The sequence below is a fragment of the Bombina bombina genome, chromosome 3 (assembly GCF_027579735.1).
Source record: "Bombina bombina isolate aBomBom1 chromosome 3, aBomBom1.pri, whole genome shotgun sequence".
NCBI classification, from domain to species: domain Eukaryota; kingdom Metazoa; phylum Chordata; class Amphibia; order Anura; family Bombinatoridae; genus Bombina; species Bombina bombina.
In genome coordinates, this window is record NC_069501.1 from 482,357,731 (window position 1) to 482,374,489 (window position 16,759).

Sequence of the window (16,759 nt, forward strand, 5' to 3'; positions counted from 1 at the left end):
CATGCAGATACACACTTATACATGCAGATACACACAGACACTACATAGCATACACTTATACATGCAGATACACATACACACACTACATAGCTTACATTTATACATGCAGACACACACACTACATAGCATAAACTTAAACATACAGATACACACACACAGTTATGGATACAGATAGACACACATACTACATCATATATGGGTATCTGTAATTCATTGTATGGGGTCCTGGGGTTGGCAAGCACATTAGCTGGCGGTCTGAGGCTGCCACTGTTTGTTACCCTGGTATTAGCACTGCTCATTGTATAAAATTGAAGGCATGCTAGTATTATCACCAGGGGTTAGACATCATCACTACCAGAGGTAGGTTAGAGAGGTCACCATTACCCGTGGTCAGAGTGTATACAGCCTTCTTACTCCTGCTTAACCCACACACCATTCCTTTTCCACAGGGAATCTAACAGGTATCTAACCCTGTGAGAGCAAAGCCAGCTGCTTCTGAGTATGGGCCCAATAGAATTTAAAAAAAAACAACATTTTTTTTTAAATGCATGGGGCAAATCGGGACAGATGGCTAGCAACCCGGGACAGGGGGACACACCCCTAAAATCGGGACTGTCCCGCGAAAATCGGGACAGTTGGGGGGTATGGACAATGCAATATCACTTGTCTTCTACTCATTCGAAGTTCAGACTATTTTTCTGACACATTTTTAAAGTATGTTTATTTCCACTCCTCCTGTATAATGTGACAGCCATCAGCCAATCACAAATGCATATACATATATTCTGTTAATTCTTGCACATGCTCAGTAGGAGCTGGTGATTAAAAAAAAATGTAAATATAAAAATATTGTGCACATTTTGTTAATGGAGGTAAATTGGAATGTTGTTTAAAATTACATGCTCTATCTGAATCATGAAAGTTTAATGTTGACTTGCGTGTCCCTTTAAGTATTGTACAAACATATCAAAGAGACATTAAACACTTTGAGATGGTAATATAAAATGATAAATCTTTTATATAAAAAAAAACCTCTGCAATATACTGTACAGTACTTTCATTATTTATTTTGTCTGCTTTTCCTGTAATTCCTTTCTGAAATTGGGAGCTTTTTAGTTCCTGTTAGAAGTGGACGTGCAGAACACTGTTATATTCCACACAGCCATTGTCTGCAATCTCTAGTGACCTATTTATAACTGTCCCTAATTGGCCGCAGCAGAGAATGTAACCTAAGTTACAACATGGCAGCTCCCATTGTTTTCTAGATACTAAAACTTATTTTGTCAATATTTAAACAGCTAATGAAACTTTACAAAATGTTTTTCTCAGACTAATCTTTTCTTTGAATGCATCATTCTATCTAGCATTTATTTAGTGTTTAATGTCCCTTTAATTATTCTGTCAGCAGAGCAATAAAACGAAGTGTTGCAGCAACAGGACATTGTTTTTTAGTATTCGTAATTTGTACCTTACTGAAGTAAATATATTTATTTGACATTTTTACTACTGAACTATAAATTTGTTTGGAGCCTAACAGAAAAAACATTGCATTATGTTGTTGAACAGTTTCCTTTATTTATTTATTTTTAATAAAAATAAAATGTTCTTAAAGGTGATATGAGGAGACACAATTCTGAACATAGACTTGTGTTAGTCACAGTTTTCTCACCAGGTTTTGTACATCTGTCTCTAGATTATTTACATATGATGACTAGGCCGTGAGCAGATTGCAGGTGAAACACATACATCACATTACATGAGATAAAGTAATAGACCATATAGAAATATATGTTTAATCTCTGATGCATACATAATATTTGTACATTTTACTTTTCCGTTGCTGTTTTTACGGATAATACAAACATCTACTGCTTTGTTTAAATTGAATTGAATTTACCTGCTGTTATATTGAAGAGACAGTAAAGTAAAAATGGCACATTCATGTTTTTTTTTTAGATAGAACATTGAATTTTGAACAATTTTCAAATGTACTCTATCTGTATCCTTTGTTGAAGAATTCATCTAGGTAGACTCTTAGGAGCTGAGGGAGGTGCCCCGGTCTTTTATTTAGTACTCTATGGCATTAGTGTTTGCAGCAATGTATAACAGTGCTACAAACAATGTTACAAAATGTACTCTCTCTTTAAGGGACAGGAAACCCCAAAATATTATCATGATTTGAATAGAACATTTAATTTTAAACCACTTTCCAATTTGCTTCATTATCTTGTTATCCTTTGCTAAAGGAACAACATTGCACAATGGCAGCTAGCTGACTACATCTATTTAGCCAATCACAAGAGACAAATGTGTGCAGGCACCAATCAGCAGCTAGCTCCCACTAGTGTAGGATATGTGCATATTCTTTTTCAACAAGGGATACCAAGAGAACGAAGCACATTTGAAAATAGAAGTGAATTTAAAAGTGTCTTAAAATTACATGCTCTATCTGAATCATGCAAGTCTAATTTTGACTTCCCTATCCCTTTAAGTTACAGGAAAATGGAACAAACAAAAAAAAGTTTTCCCTAGTATTACGCGTATGAAAAAACAATCAATTAAATGTGTTAAAATATATTTTTTAATAAAGACAATTAAAGAGACATTTTTTATTTCAGGTAGAGCATGCTTTTTTAATAACTTTCCAACTGATTTATATTATCTAATTTATTTTCATTCTCTTTGTATCCTTTGTTGAAAAGTATACCTAGGTATTCTTAGGAAGCTGCTGTGATTGGTGGCTTCACATTTATGCCTCTTGTCATTGGCTTTCAGCTAACAACAGGTAGTGCATTACTGCTCATTCAACTAAGGATACCAGGAGAATTAAGCAACAATTGGAAAGTTGTTTAAAATTGTATGTTCTATCTAAATAAATGTGTAGCCATGTTCTTTGAAAAGGAAATACATAACTAGTAGACTACAAACGCTGCACAAATGATTCATGGAAAATATGTTGAATGAAAGAGGCGGAGTAGGTAACAAATATCTCTGTGAAACCTGGTTAGTCACTTTTCGCTATCAAATATTGGCAATTAATATATATATTTGAAGATAGCCTTCTTCATTAAAAAAATGTTTCTATTACAATCAATGGAATGAGGTCACTTTAAAAGATATTGTGTCATCTGCAGATATGTACGATCAAGTCTTGAAGTTTGGTGCCTACATCGTGGATGGTTTACGGGAATACCGGCAGCCTGTACTTGTTTATATTCCACCTCAAGCTGAGCTTAGAGGAGGATCGTGGGTAGTAATTGATCCTACAATAAATCCTCGACACATGGAGATGTATGCTGACAAGGAGAGCAGGTACTGGACTTCAGACTTTAAAAGCAACGCCTGATTTTATTTTAGAAATGAGGTGTTTGTGTTTGTCTTAAAAAGACATTAAACAATTCTTGCTTTTTATTTCAAATTGTGCTTTGTCCCACCCTTCCTAGATAGGCCAGAAGCACATTTTATAACCTGTAAATGCTGCAAAACAAATAGCTTGCTTAGGTAGTTTGCAGCAGTTTGCAGATTTTCCTTTTTGGCCTCTCTTGGGAGTATGGAAAAAAAGCACAACACAATCTTGCACACATATGTGTGCAAGATGACTTATTTTTTATTATATTTTTTTTACACATATATATACTTTTTTGTATGGAACTGATTTTCTTTTGCACTTGCACTTTATTACACTTACATTGTACTTACTTTTGTGGTATAGAAATTTTCTGCACAAGTCACTTGAATTTTTTGCTATTTATTAGTTTTTACCATTATAGTGCTATCTGTGTATAGGATTGGTTAGATTTTCAAATATAATTTCGTTGTCTCTGTTTTCCTACTTTGTACAATGACAATAAAACGAATCTAATCTAATCTAATGTCTGTTTTAATTATGTCTAAGGTTAAAAACTGCATAAACTGAGGTGTCACAAAGTCTTACAGAACATTAAAGGGACAGTCAACACCAAAATTTTTGTTGTCTTAAAAGATAGATAATCCCTTAATTACCCATTCCATAGTTTTGCATAACCAACACAGTTATAATAATACACATTTTATCTCTGTGATTACCTTGTATCTAATGCCTATGCAGAATGCCCCCTTATTTCAGTTCTTTTGACAGACTTGCATTTTAGCCAATCAGTGCTCACTCCTCTGTAAATTCACGTGCATGGGGGGGCATTTCCTTGTTTTGTTTTCTGTTCTTTTTCTTTTATTATACGTCACAGTCGTTAAGGGGTTAACCTTGATATCATTTTCACAATAATGCCCAGATTACAAGTGGCGAGTTGATAGCGAGTGTCGCAATAAGCAGAATCACTGGACCTCGCTAACATTAGGGTGCAAATTGATATTACAAGTCCATGGTAAATCAGATTTACCATAAATAGGTTAGCGAGGCCAACCGCTCTAGCACAACTTATACTTTCAATGGATATCTTAACCTCGCTAAATAGTGCTGGTATAAGAAGTTGAAAGTTATGCTTTGAGTTCGAGCGAGAGCTGAAACTGCGCTAGAATTTTTAGCTCGACTTGAGACCTGAAGTAAAGTGTAGGGGTTAAAAAATAATAATTTACATATCACATCAAAAACTTATTAAAATAAACTGTTAGTCATATATATATATATATATATATATATATATATATATATATATATATATATATATATATATATACTTTTTAATAAAAAATATTGTTTTGATATTGATAAAAAGATTTTAAAAATATGGTATATGGCAAGGTGTTTGACTGGGAACGGCTTTTTAGTTTCAACATGTAATATCCGCACTAATGCGGCCACGCTAAATTGTTTGCTTTGAGCACAGTTGCTGTGCAAGTGGGGGGGGAAATACTCGCCATTTTCCCTTTTATACATAACATAGATCATCTAAGACTATGTTGCAAACTTGCTGTTTTCATTATTCAGGGAAAAGTTCTCAGTATGCATCTAGTCCAAGGAGACTCAAATTTGATCCTTAAGGGCAGCAACCAAACCAAAATGTCAATAACTCTCTGCTTAAACATAAGTGAATTGATCGGGTTTTGATACATTGATTTATCCACATGGTTTTGAAATCTGAACAGAGTATACAATTCTAACCCATTAATTGTATTTTCCATTTTTGTTTTTGGTTAATCTGATCACAGAGGTGGTGTCTTAGAGGCAGAAGGAACTGTAGAAATCAAGTTCAGGAGAAAGGATCTGGTAAAGACCATGCGTCGGGTAGATCCAGTGTACATGCTTTTAGCCGAAAAATTAGGTAAGTCCTGTTTTGTTTTTTGTTTTTTTTGCAGATCATTTTGTTTTAATAAAGGAGCAGTAAATACAGTCAAATTGGATAATCAGCAAATGCATAATAAAAAGACAATGCAAAAGCACATAGTTTGATTTCCAAATGAGTAGTAGATTTTTTTTTGTGTGACAAATTTCAGTTAGTTAAATTGTCCTCCCTACTGCATCATGTGACAGCCATCAGCCAATCACAAAATGCATATACGTATATTCTATGAATTTTTGATTGAGAAAATTTGAGGAAATTGAGAAAATTTACCTTTAAATTAAAAAAAAAGTCAAATATACTTTAAATTTAATTAAATACAATACAATTGCTTTATCAACTAATGCATAATAAAAAAGGCAATTCAATAATACTGTACATTTTAAATGAGCAGTAACCATTTTTCTGTTAAATTTTAAAAATGTGCTTCCATTTCCCTGCCCCATTTGTCATGTGACACCCATCAGCGAATCCCAGACTTACTGTATATATGCATACACTCTGAACACTTGCACATTCTCAGTAGAAGCTAGTGCATGATAAAGTGTACATGTAAGTAAGTTAACTGTTCACAATTTGATAATGGAAGTGAATTGGAAACTTTTCTTTTAAATTGCAAGTTCTATCTAAAAACATGAAATATTGATTTTGAATTTAGTGCCCTTTTTAAATGGGGAATTTCGTAGAAAAAAAACATGCTAATCTTTTCTTAAGGACTAGTATATACCCCTTTATTAGTTAAATTGGAGTGGGTTACCCTAATATATGTCTTTCATTTCTCATGTCAGGCGTGAGTCCATTTGCATTGCATCAGTACTATATACAGAATACAGCTCAGTTCAGTACCTGATTTGCATTTGTAAAGGAACAATTTATGTCCCACAATATGAACTTTGCGGCTTAGATTAATATTTATAATCTGGTGTATCTGATCGGCCACACCAGCCTTAAACACACTTCCTCTTTAAGTAGAATCCTAAGAGGGAGCAGGAATGCTGACATAAAATATATAAGTATTGTTAGAATGTTGTATGTGTGCCCCTTCCAGAAGCTGTTTAGACCTCCTCCCTCTGTCTGATCTCAAGCCCTGTGTGATCGGGATGGGGATAACTCTGGGGTAAAGATAATAATGTCATTGAGTGATGTGCGCAAAGACTCTCTGAAGAACCATCATGGGAATCACAACTGAGTGAATTCTGTTATGGGGAGGAGGATGCATGACTATTTAGCATTCAGAATGCACACAAATTGTGTTGTAACCAGGTTATTGTAAGGGTAAAAATGACTGGACAAGCCTCTTTTGAAGTCAAGTACATATATTAACCCCAATTTTCAGCACTATATATATATATATATATATATATATATATATATATATATATAGTACTCCAGAATTTTTATTATTTAAAAAGATAGATAATCCCTTTATTACCCCTTCCCCAGTTTTGTATAACCAACATGGTTATATTAATATAAGTTTTACCTCTGTGATTACCTTGTATCTAAGCCTCTGCACACTGCCCCCTTATTTCATTTCTTTTGACAGACTTGCATTTTAGCCAATCTGTGCCCTCTCATACGGGCGTGAGCACAATGTTATCTATATGGAACACATGAACGTATGCCCTCTAGCTGTGAAAAAAAACGGTCAAATGCATTCAGATAAGACGCAGCTTTGAAGGGCTTAGAAATTAGCATATGAGCCTACCTAGGTTTAGCTTTTAACTAAGAATACCAAGAGAACAAAGCAAATTTGATGATAAAAGAACATTGGAAAGTTATTTAAAATGATATGCCTTATCTGAATCATGAAAGTTTAATTTTGACTAGACCGTCCCTTCAATGTGATTTACAGCAGTGCAAATTTTGCCAGGGCCCTCCACCTATTTGGTCTTAAACGGACATGAAACCCAAAAAATGTCTTTCATGATTCAGATCGAACATACAATTTTAAACAACTTTCCAATTTACTTCTATTATTTAATTTGCTTCCTTCTCTTGTTATCCTTTGCTGAAAAGTTTATCTATGGAATCTCAGAAGAAGCAAAGAACCTAGGTTTTAGCTGCTGATTGGTGGCTGCATATATATACCTATTATCATTTGCTCACCCATGTGTTCAGTTAGAAACCTTTAGTGCATTTCTGCTCCTTCAATAAATGATACAGAGAGAATGAAACAAATTAGATAATAGAAGTCAATTAGAAATAAGTTTAAAATTGTATTCTCTATCTGAATCATGAAATACATTTTTGTGGTTTTCATGTCCCTTATGTACTTTTTCAATTTAAAGGGACATTAAAGAAACATTAAACTTATTTATATATATTTTAAATATAAATATAATATATATATATATGTGTGTATATATATATATATATATATATATATATATATATATATATATATATATATATATATATAAACAAATAAAGGTTAATTGCTGATCTAGTACATGGATTCATCAAATATTCAGTTACATTTGTAGTCAATGAAACAAAGTAGTTTGTTGGTAGCCCAAAGGCAGAGTGCCAGCTAATTTGTTATGAATCGCCACCGTGGGCACTCACAATATAGTTTTGCCACCCCTATGCTAGTATATTTAAATATTTCTAATGCAATTTTATCTGATTGAGCCAATTCAGATGGAATTAGTAGTAAAATTGAATGCTACCCCATTCAGAATTTAGCTATAGAATTACATAAATGTAATAAACATCAAATAGTCCGCTCATTTTACATATAATACCTTTTGTTTGAAATTTTAGTCCATCAAGTGTATTCTAGTGGCGAATACCTTATATTGTTAAAATGGGCCACAGTCCTAGATTTTCCTTATGAAACCGTTCTCAAGCTAAAATTTAACTTTTAAGGACCTTACACTACTGACGAGACCTCTTACATAATCTAAGAGCGGAGAGCCTTAGATCATCGGGACCTAATTATTGGGCTTTGGTATAGAGACCGCAATAAGAAATGGAAGCTTTTGTGTGTATAAAATGGAGGTCTTATATCCCTGCAATATCCATGCAAGCTCAGACCATGTTAATGGGTTGTGGTTTTAAAGAACAAAACAAGCTATTTCATATACAAAAATAAACACAAATGAGCAATTTCTCGTACATTTTAAACTCTAAAGCTGGTATACAAATTGGAAACACATTAAGGAGAAGCTAGTTTTACAGTACACTGTCCCTTTAAGGGCCACGTATAAATGTAATGAAACGGCAAATAATAATATATTTCCTAAAAATGTCCGGTGGTTCCTGTTCAGATTTAGGTCAAGTTTAAATAATAAAAGAAATACTGGTGGATATTGATATAAGTAACCCTAGTAGACAAAAGAGAAACTGCCCACCAGGGCGGTGCTGGATGCAAGGAAATGTAATACAAAAAAAAACATTAGAGACAGAAAAGAAGCATCCCCTAAGCGCTCAGAGGTAGAAAACCCCCATAATTTACAGAATTACGAAGTCCCCAAAATATAACATATAATTATTCTCATAAAACATAACCTTTATTAGTGAAAAGAAACGTAGGTAAAAACATGTAAAAAGGAAGAAAAAAAAATGAAAATACTGGTGAATCCAGGGCATAGCAAAAAAAGAAAAAAAATCAATATATAATAGCTATCACGGGAAAAAGCACAAAAGGGTTAACTATCCACATTACAATGTGTGGCGCAAAACACAAAAAAGTCCCTTACATAATTCTATCTGTGACTATTAAGTACGCCACACTAGAGCCAGAAAGTGGTGGCAATCTGCTAACACTTTAGTGACACCCCACCGTAATTATTTCAAAAGGACTGGGTGTTCCCGTGCTTCTATCCCTGAAAACAGTAAAAAAAAAACAAATCATGTTATCACAATCAAGAAAATATCAATAAACTGGCACAAAGGGCACTGGACTCACCAGGAAAGCCTGACGCACGTTTCACATACAGCTTTATCATAATTTAGCCAATTTTATTGCAGAGAGATGCTTGTTACATACCCGTATTGTATTTGTCCGTGTATGTAACACATCCCAATAGTGTTTTGAACTTTGTATAGTGATGCATAAATCTTTTGCTGCTTTATAAATAACCAATAAGAATAAAAATAATATTGGGCAAACTTTTTTTACTTTCAACTTGTAATTTCTAGCGAAGTTAATGCGGGAACGATAAATTACGCTCCACTCGTAATCTAGCCCTAAATAGGTCCTACGGAGAACACTGCTATACAATACTATACTTTATTCTCAAAGAATATTTATCTACACCCAAACAAAAGGTATTATATGTAAAATGAGCAGAGTATTCTTGGCGACTGGCACAGTTTAAATTTGTATTAGTTTGCAAGACCAGGTGGCCTAGAATCTACAACTCTCTGGAGCACATTGAGAAAATTGAATTTTGATTAGTAAGATGAGTAGGGAGAAAATGATGAAGGAATGTGATAGATAAGGGAGTGAGAAATAAGGTTTGATCCAATGAGAAGAAAAATGCCACTGGTGTTCGCCACAGCTTTCCACACAATAAAAAACTGTGCTATGATGAATCAAGAAGTAAACTCTAATATAGCTTCTTAATTACACAAAAAAAAGATCTTTAAACAGTAAAGAATTTTTGTACATAAGAATCTTGCTTAAGATGTTATGGTTGTGAGTAGAATTAAACAAAAATATATTTTTTTTTAAACTAAAATATAAAATATCAATTATATAATTGTTTAGATATTCAAATGGTATTAAATTGTAGAGGGAACTTACTCTACACTTGTTTAAATAGTAAAATCAATATTTTAAATCAAAGTAAACATAAAAACAGATTGTGTTAAAAACAGCAAACAACTTACATGGTTTTCTTGCTAAACAAACACTTAGAGATTCTCAAGTGTAGCCTATGTCTGCAGCTAGATAAGAGAGCTACCTTTGCAAAGCTTAAGTTCTATTGTCACATGTTTTTGCAGCAGAAGTCCTCTACTGAGCATGGGCAATAAACTGACTGCATTTTTTTTACGACCTTATTATGAATAATAATACATATCTCTATATATTTAAACATACATATATACTGTGTATATATATATATGTATATATATATTAAAAATAAAGGTTAATTGCTGATATAGTGCATGGATTTATCAGAAAAAATATTCCGTTACAGTTGTAGTCAATGAAACAAAATAGTTTGTTGGTAGCCCAAAGGCAAAGTGCCAGCAAATTAGTTATGAATGAAGCCTGCACTTGAAAAAAAGACTACATGTATAGCACTCAAGAGGTTAATAAAGTGATTGTATTACAAATAACTACTTAACAGATGAGCGACAACAGAGGAAATTAACTGGAGTCTTGGATGAACAATTTCGGCTCTGGACAATTAAAATATAACTTTTATTAATGTAAATAAACACACAGTAAAATAGGAAAATACAAAATTAAAAACACTCGGGAGCCTAACATCGGTCTAATGACCATTGTTACTTATTGAATTATATGAAGCTACTATGGTGTACAGGTGGAATAAGGGGCAGTGTGACTAGGTGTATAAGGTTTTATAAACATCCTAGTAAGTTGACGGAATGGTCGTAGAAGTATTAATTCAAAACCATAAAGACCCTCTACTGGTTTGGGTTCTGTATAAAAATTGAGTATTTTTTAATAATGCAGTTATCCAAACACTGGCTCATATGCATAGAGAGTATACCTAGGGTTTAGAATTGTATGGGTTTATAATGGATTGCAAAAACCCACACAATTCTAAACCTAGGTAAACTCTCTATGCATATGAGCAAGTGTCTTGGATAACTGCATTAATTAAAACATACTCAAATTTTAATACAGGAACCCAAACCAGTAGAGGGTCTTCATGGTTTTGAATTAATACTTGTACGAGTCCCTCCTACCCATTCCGTCAACTTACTAGGATGTTATAAAACCTTATACACGTAGTCACACTGCCCCTTATTCCACCGGTACACCATAGTAGCTTCATATAATTCAATAAGTAACAATGGTCATTAGACCGATGTTAGGCTCCTGAGTGTGTTTTTAATTTTGTATTTTCCTATTTTACTGTGTGTTTATTTACATTAATAAAAGTTATATTTTAATTGTCCAGAGCCGAAATTGTTCATCCAAGACCTCCAGTTAATTTCCTCTGTTGTCTTCATCTGTTTAGTTATTTGTAATACAATCACTTTATTAACCCCTTGAGTGCTATACATGTAGTCTTATTCAAGTGTAGGCTTCTTTGCCTCTCTTGTATGTTGGTTGCTAATTCTATTACTACATAGCATATCTAAATCCCGTTACGAATTGCAGGGACAGAGTCCACTCATAATATAGGGAAACACAGGGGCAATTTACTTTTACAAGTAGTGCCGTTGGTCTCCCTTTGTTCTTTTGAAATTAGTTATAAATACCACTGTGAGCACTACACCCCTACACTAGTATATACAACTATTTCTAAGAAGCATGCAATTTTATCTGATTGAGCCAATTCAGAAGGAATTGGTGGTAAAATTGGATACTTAATGTTTAATAATGTATACAAAGCTGCACTCTTTTGGCTATCATATTTAAAGTGACGGTAAACACCTTGCAATTACAAGAGATTTATGCTGTCTTGTTAAAGAATAACATGTTTGTAAACATATTAACACCTTATTTACTGCTAGCCACAGTCGTCATGCTAATTTAAAGGGCCACTAAAATCAAAATTAAAGTTTCATGATTCGGATGAAGCATGCAATTTAAAAAAAAAAAAAAAAAACTTTCCAATATACTTCTATTATCAAAATGTGTACATTACTTTTATATGCACACTTTCTGAGGTTCCAGCTACTACTGAGCATGTGCAATAGTGCATGGTATATATGTATATCCATTGTGTGATTGGCTCATGGCTGACACATGATACAAGTGAACACTGGATTCAAATTTCCTAGAAAATATTCTACTGCTCATTTTAAAATTAAAGTAAGTGCTATTGCTTTGACTTATTTGTGTATTCATCAACTATTAAATTCCACTTTATTTTGTGGTCCTTTAAAATACATTCTTTTGCAGTCATTATAAGTTAGGGAAAGACATATATCAAGATTCATCAAGCCCCATATTGAGCAGTATGCAGCTGTTTCTGCCGGAAACAGGCGTTAAGAAGCATCGGTCTTAACACCACTGCTCCTTAACTCGTCCACCACCTTTAAGGCGGCGGACACCAATCAGCCTGATCGGATATGATCGGGTTGATTGACACCCCCTGCCGTGAATCTGCAGGGAGCGGTATTGCACAAGCATTTCACGAGAACTGCTAATGCAATGTTTAATGCCGACAGCGTATGCTGTCGGCATTTATTGATGTGCGGCGGGCATGATATGCTACAGCGGATCATGACCGCTCGCACTATAATAGATCGGCCACATAGCCTCGAAGTCTGCGGGGTGCATTTCCAGCTCCACAATTTTCAGAGCTAAATTGCATGTAAAGGGGACAAAATAAATAATGAACATATATTGTTTTTTGTTTGTTTTTTTTACTTATAACTAAACATCTTATTTAAAAAAATTCATGGTGTTTATTCGTTGTTTTTTTTATAACAATTATCACCTATTTTGCGTGTATATTTTTGCTAGGATATAAATATATATATATAACATCATTAATATCAGAACCTCATAAGATACTATAATGGGTTGGACTTTAAATTGACTATAAAGCAGATTTCCCTCATTTAATGGAAAAAAGAAACAAAACCTATATATTATTGTATTGAACTTCTAGTTTTTTTCCCATTAAAATGAGGGAATCTGCTTATTTAACATCAAAGTTAACATGTATATCACAAACCCTTAGCAAAACGATCAGCATATCTCCCTTAGACCATCCAAAATTGCTCACCACTTCATCTGTTTACTCACGATGTTTGGCTACTAATTTAGTACAGTCAGGGAGAGAGGAGATTGCAGAACGCAGGGTATTGCATAATGTCTGCTGGTTTTTCTTTCTGGCCAATTTAAAATTTGTCAAAGCTGGTCTTCTTCTGGATCACTGCCCTTTGATATTTCGCGCACTCCATTTGCCACAAACAAGCCGCGGGGCCGTTGTTCATGCTGACTCTAGCAGAAACAGAGAGAGCGCCATTTATCTTACACTGCCTGCTGGATTTCTACTCATTAACCGGGGGTTCACTGACTCTCTTAACCCCTAAAAGTCTGTCACCCTTCTATTCAAGGATGAAGAAACTCAGCACATTTGTTTTATTTTTTTTTTCTAATTTATCCCCAACATTAAAAAAAATCTCACTTTGTTTATGATAACCATAACTTTACAGGAAAAAAAAAGAATTAAGCAAAATACCCCTATTTATAGCTCCTGTAATTTCTTTTTTATTATATTAAAGCCAAAACAATAGATTTGCTTATATAAGATACAATCTAGTGATGTTCCCCCCCCCTCATATAATATTATTCTGTTCTCAGAAATACAGGTATTCTATTGTTCTAGCAAACACACGCTCAAAATTTGTAGTCATGTGTTATATTCTCTTGGGAACATATATCTGTTTTGCTTAGATTCTTTTTTGGAATGCTATTGAATTAATCAGAATGACACATGTATAGGAGTTCTATATTGCACTGTGCATTGTACCTTTTTTATATTTAAAAAAAAAAATAATTGCTACAGTTCAAGAGGTTGGCTTCTTTCCCATAACTGTGTCTCTCAACCATTCTAGCCTTTTAGCTTTCTGGTATCTCTGCTCATGGCTGCACATAAGATTGGATCAGTCACAGTTACCGTAATATAAAGACATTACTTGACAGATGAACTCAGTATTAAGGTGGTATTTTAAGACATTTCAAGAATAGTAAACGTAGAAAGATGGGCTTAGAACCAAAAGGCCCATCATGTCTGCCCATGTTTTCTTCAGAAGTGTATGTTTGATTAATTCATTCTTAGGAAAGCCTCATGCATATCTCTTGAATTCTCTTACAATATTTGTTCTTACCAACTGTATTAGAGGTGTGTTACATGATTAAACCACCCTTTCCTTAAAGGGATACTAAATCCATATTGTTTCATGATTGATGATGATAGAACATGCAATTTTAAGCAACTTTCTAATTTACTCCTATTATAATTTTTTCTTTGTTCTCTTGCTATCTTTATTTAAAAAAGAAGGCATCTAAGCCAAGGAGCCAGACAAGTTTTGGTTCAGTACACTGGACAGCACTTGTTTAATGGTGGGTGAATTTAGCTATCAATCAGCAAGCACAACCCAGGTTGTTCTTGCTTTTCAAATAAAGATAGCAAGAGAATGAAAAAAAATTGATAATAGGAGTAAATTAGAAAGTTGCTTAAAATTGCATGCTCTATCTAAAACATGAAAGAAAAAATTTGGGTTCAGTGTCCCTTTAAAGGGACAGTCTAGTCAAAAATAAATGTTTATGATTCAGATGGGGCATGTCATTTGGCATTTGCTTTGTTCTCTTGGTATTCTTAGTGGAAAGCTAAACCTAGGTAGGCTCATATGCTAATTTCTAAGCCCCTGAAGGCTGCCTCTTATCTGAATGCATTTAACCGGTTTTAACAGCTAGAGGGCATTAGTTCATGTGTACATAGAGACCTTGCAAATCAACATAATATTCAAACCGCTCAGTTGTTATTAAGGCCCAGAAATCTTAATGGAATTACTGACCACTCAAAACGGTTATATATATATATATATATATATATATATATATATACACATACATATATGTGTGTGTGTGTGTGTGTGTTTTTTTAAGAGAAGCTTTTATTAAAGCCTAATAAACCAGTCTGCATAATCTGGCAGTACTTCCCTTAACAACAGTTTACACACAACCTAAAACTGACCTGCTAAATAGAAATAGAAAACCATGAACAGATTTACACATTACTATAACTTTTATATTCGAATTTGCATTCTCAGGGGTTTAGACAACATTGCAACATAAAGCTAGCAACAGACACAATGTTCTCCAAAATGTCAATTATAAACTACCTAGTACCAACATCCTCATTGGAAAATGCATAAAAAAGCATAAACTATTCGTTAAGCATATTTAAATGCATAGATGTAGAAATACATAAGAAAGGTAAAAATATATTTTTCAATGCACTTTATTATTGACAAATGTTTAGTTAAAGGGACATGAAAGCCAATTTTTTTCTTTCGTGATTTAGAAAGAGCATGTCATTTTAAACAACTTTCTAATTTACTTCTATTATGTAATTTGCTTCATTCTCTTGATATCACTTGCTGAAAAGCATATCTAGATATGCTCAGTAGCTGCTGATTGGTTGCTGCACCTAGAGGCCTTGTGTGATTGGCTCACACGTGTGCATTGCTATTTCTTCAACAAAGGATATCTAAAGAATTGAGCAAATTAGATAAGAGAAGTAAATTGGAAAGTTCTTTAAAATGACATGCCCTATCTGAATCATGAAAGTTTAATTTTGACTAGACTGTCCCTTTTAATACAGGCTAAAACATAAAATCAAGATCACAAGAGAAAATAAGCATTTTATTGAACAGCTTATCAGTTGGAATACTTATATATTAATGTCTTAGTTATGCGGTTACTCCCTGCTAAACCAAACAAAATGATATGCTTGGTACAAATGTATTGATCCTTAAAGGGACAGTCTACTCCAGAATTGTTATTGTTTCGAAAGATAGATAATCCCTTAATTACCCATTCCCCAGTTTTGCATAACCAACACAGTTATATTAATTTACTTTTGATTTTTGTGATTAGACCTTGTATCTAAGCCTCTGCAGACTGCCCCTTATATCAGTTCTTTTGACAGACTTGCATTTTAGCCAATTATTATTATCAGTGATTTGTACAGCGCCAACAGATTGTGCAGCACTATAAATATAGTCATGGTATGCAAGGTAACATTTATAGGGGCCAAGTGGGTTGATCAGTGCTGACTCATAAATAACTACACAGGAGTGAGCACAATGTTATCTATATGGCACACGTGAACTAGCACTATCTATTTGTTAAAACCTTTAAACATTCACTGAGATAAGAGGCGGCCTTCAAGAGCTTAAAAATAAGTATATGAGCCTACCTAAGTTTAGCTTCTAACAACAAAATGCCAAGAGAACAAAGCAAGTTTGATGATAAAAGTAAATTGGAAAGTTATTTAAAATTGCATGCCCTATCTGAATCATGAAAGTTTAATTCTGACTAGACTGTCGCTTAACAGCACTTTAGAAAGAAAGAGCTTATGAAACTTCATACAGTTTATGCCTCACCTCGTCTATCAAAATGCGGTTGGCTAATATTGTGAAAATTAAAGGGATACTAAACCCATTTTTTTTCTTTAATGATTCAGATAGAGCATGCAATTTTAAGCAACTTTCTGATTTACTCCCATTATCAATGTTTCTTCGTTCTCTTGCTATCTTTATTTTAGAAGGAATGTAAAGCTTAAGAGCCGGCCCATTTTTGGTTCAGAACC

At 33.7% G+C, this 16,759-nt stretch overlaps 1 protein-coding gene across 1 annotated transcript in view; it reads left to right on the forward strand.

Annotated features, from left to right (window-relative positions):
- The window catches only part of ACACA (acetyl-CoA carboxylase alpha), a 1,007,059-nt gene that overhangs the window by 893,175 nt on the left and 97,125 nt on the right, over positions 1-16,759 (forward strand). The window contains exons 51-52 of the mRNA XM_053706820.1: positions 3,135-3,312; positions 5,146-5,258. Of these exons, the coding sequence (XP_053562795.1) occupies positions 3,135-3,312; positions 5,146-5,258 (291 nt within the window). The remainder of the gene's footprint in view (positions 1-3,134; positions 3,313-5,145; positions 5,259-16,759) is intronic.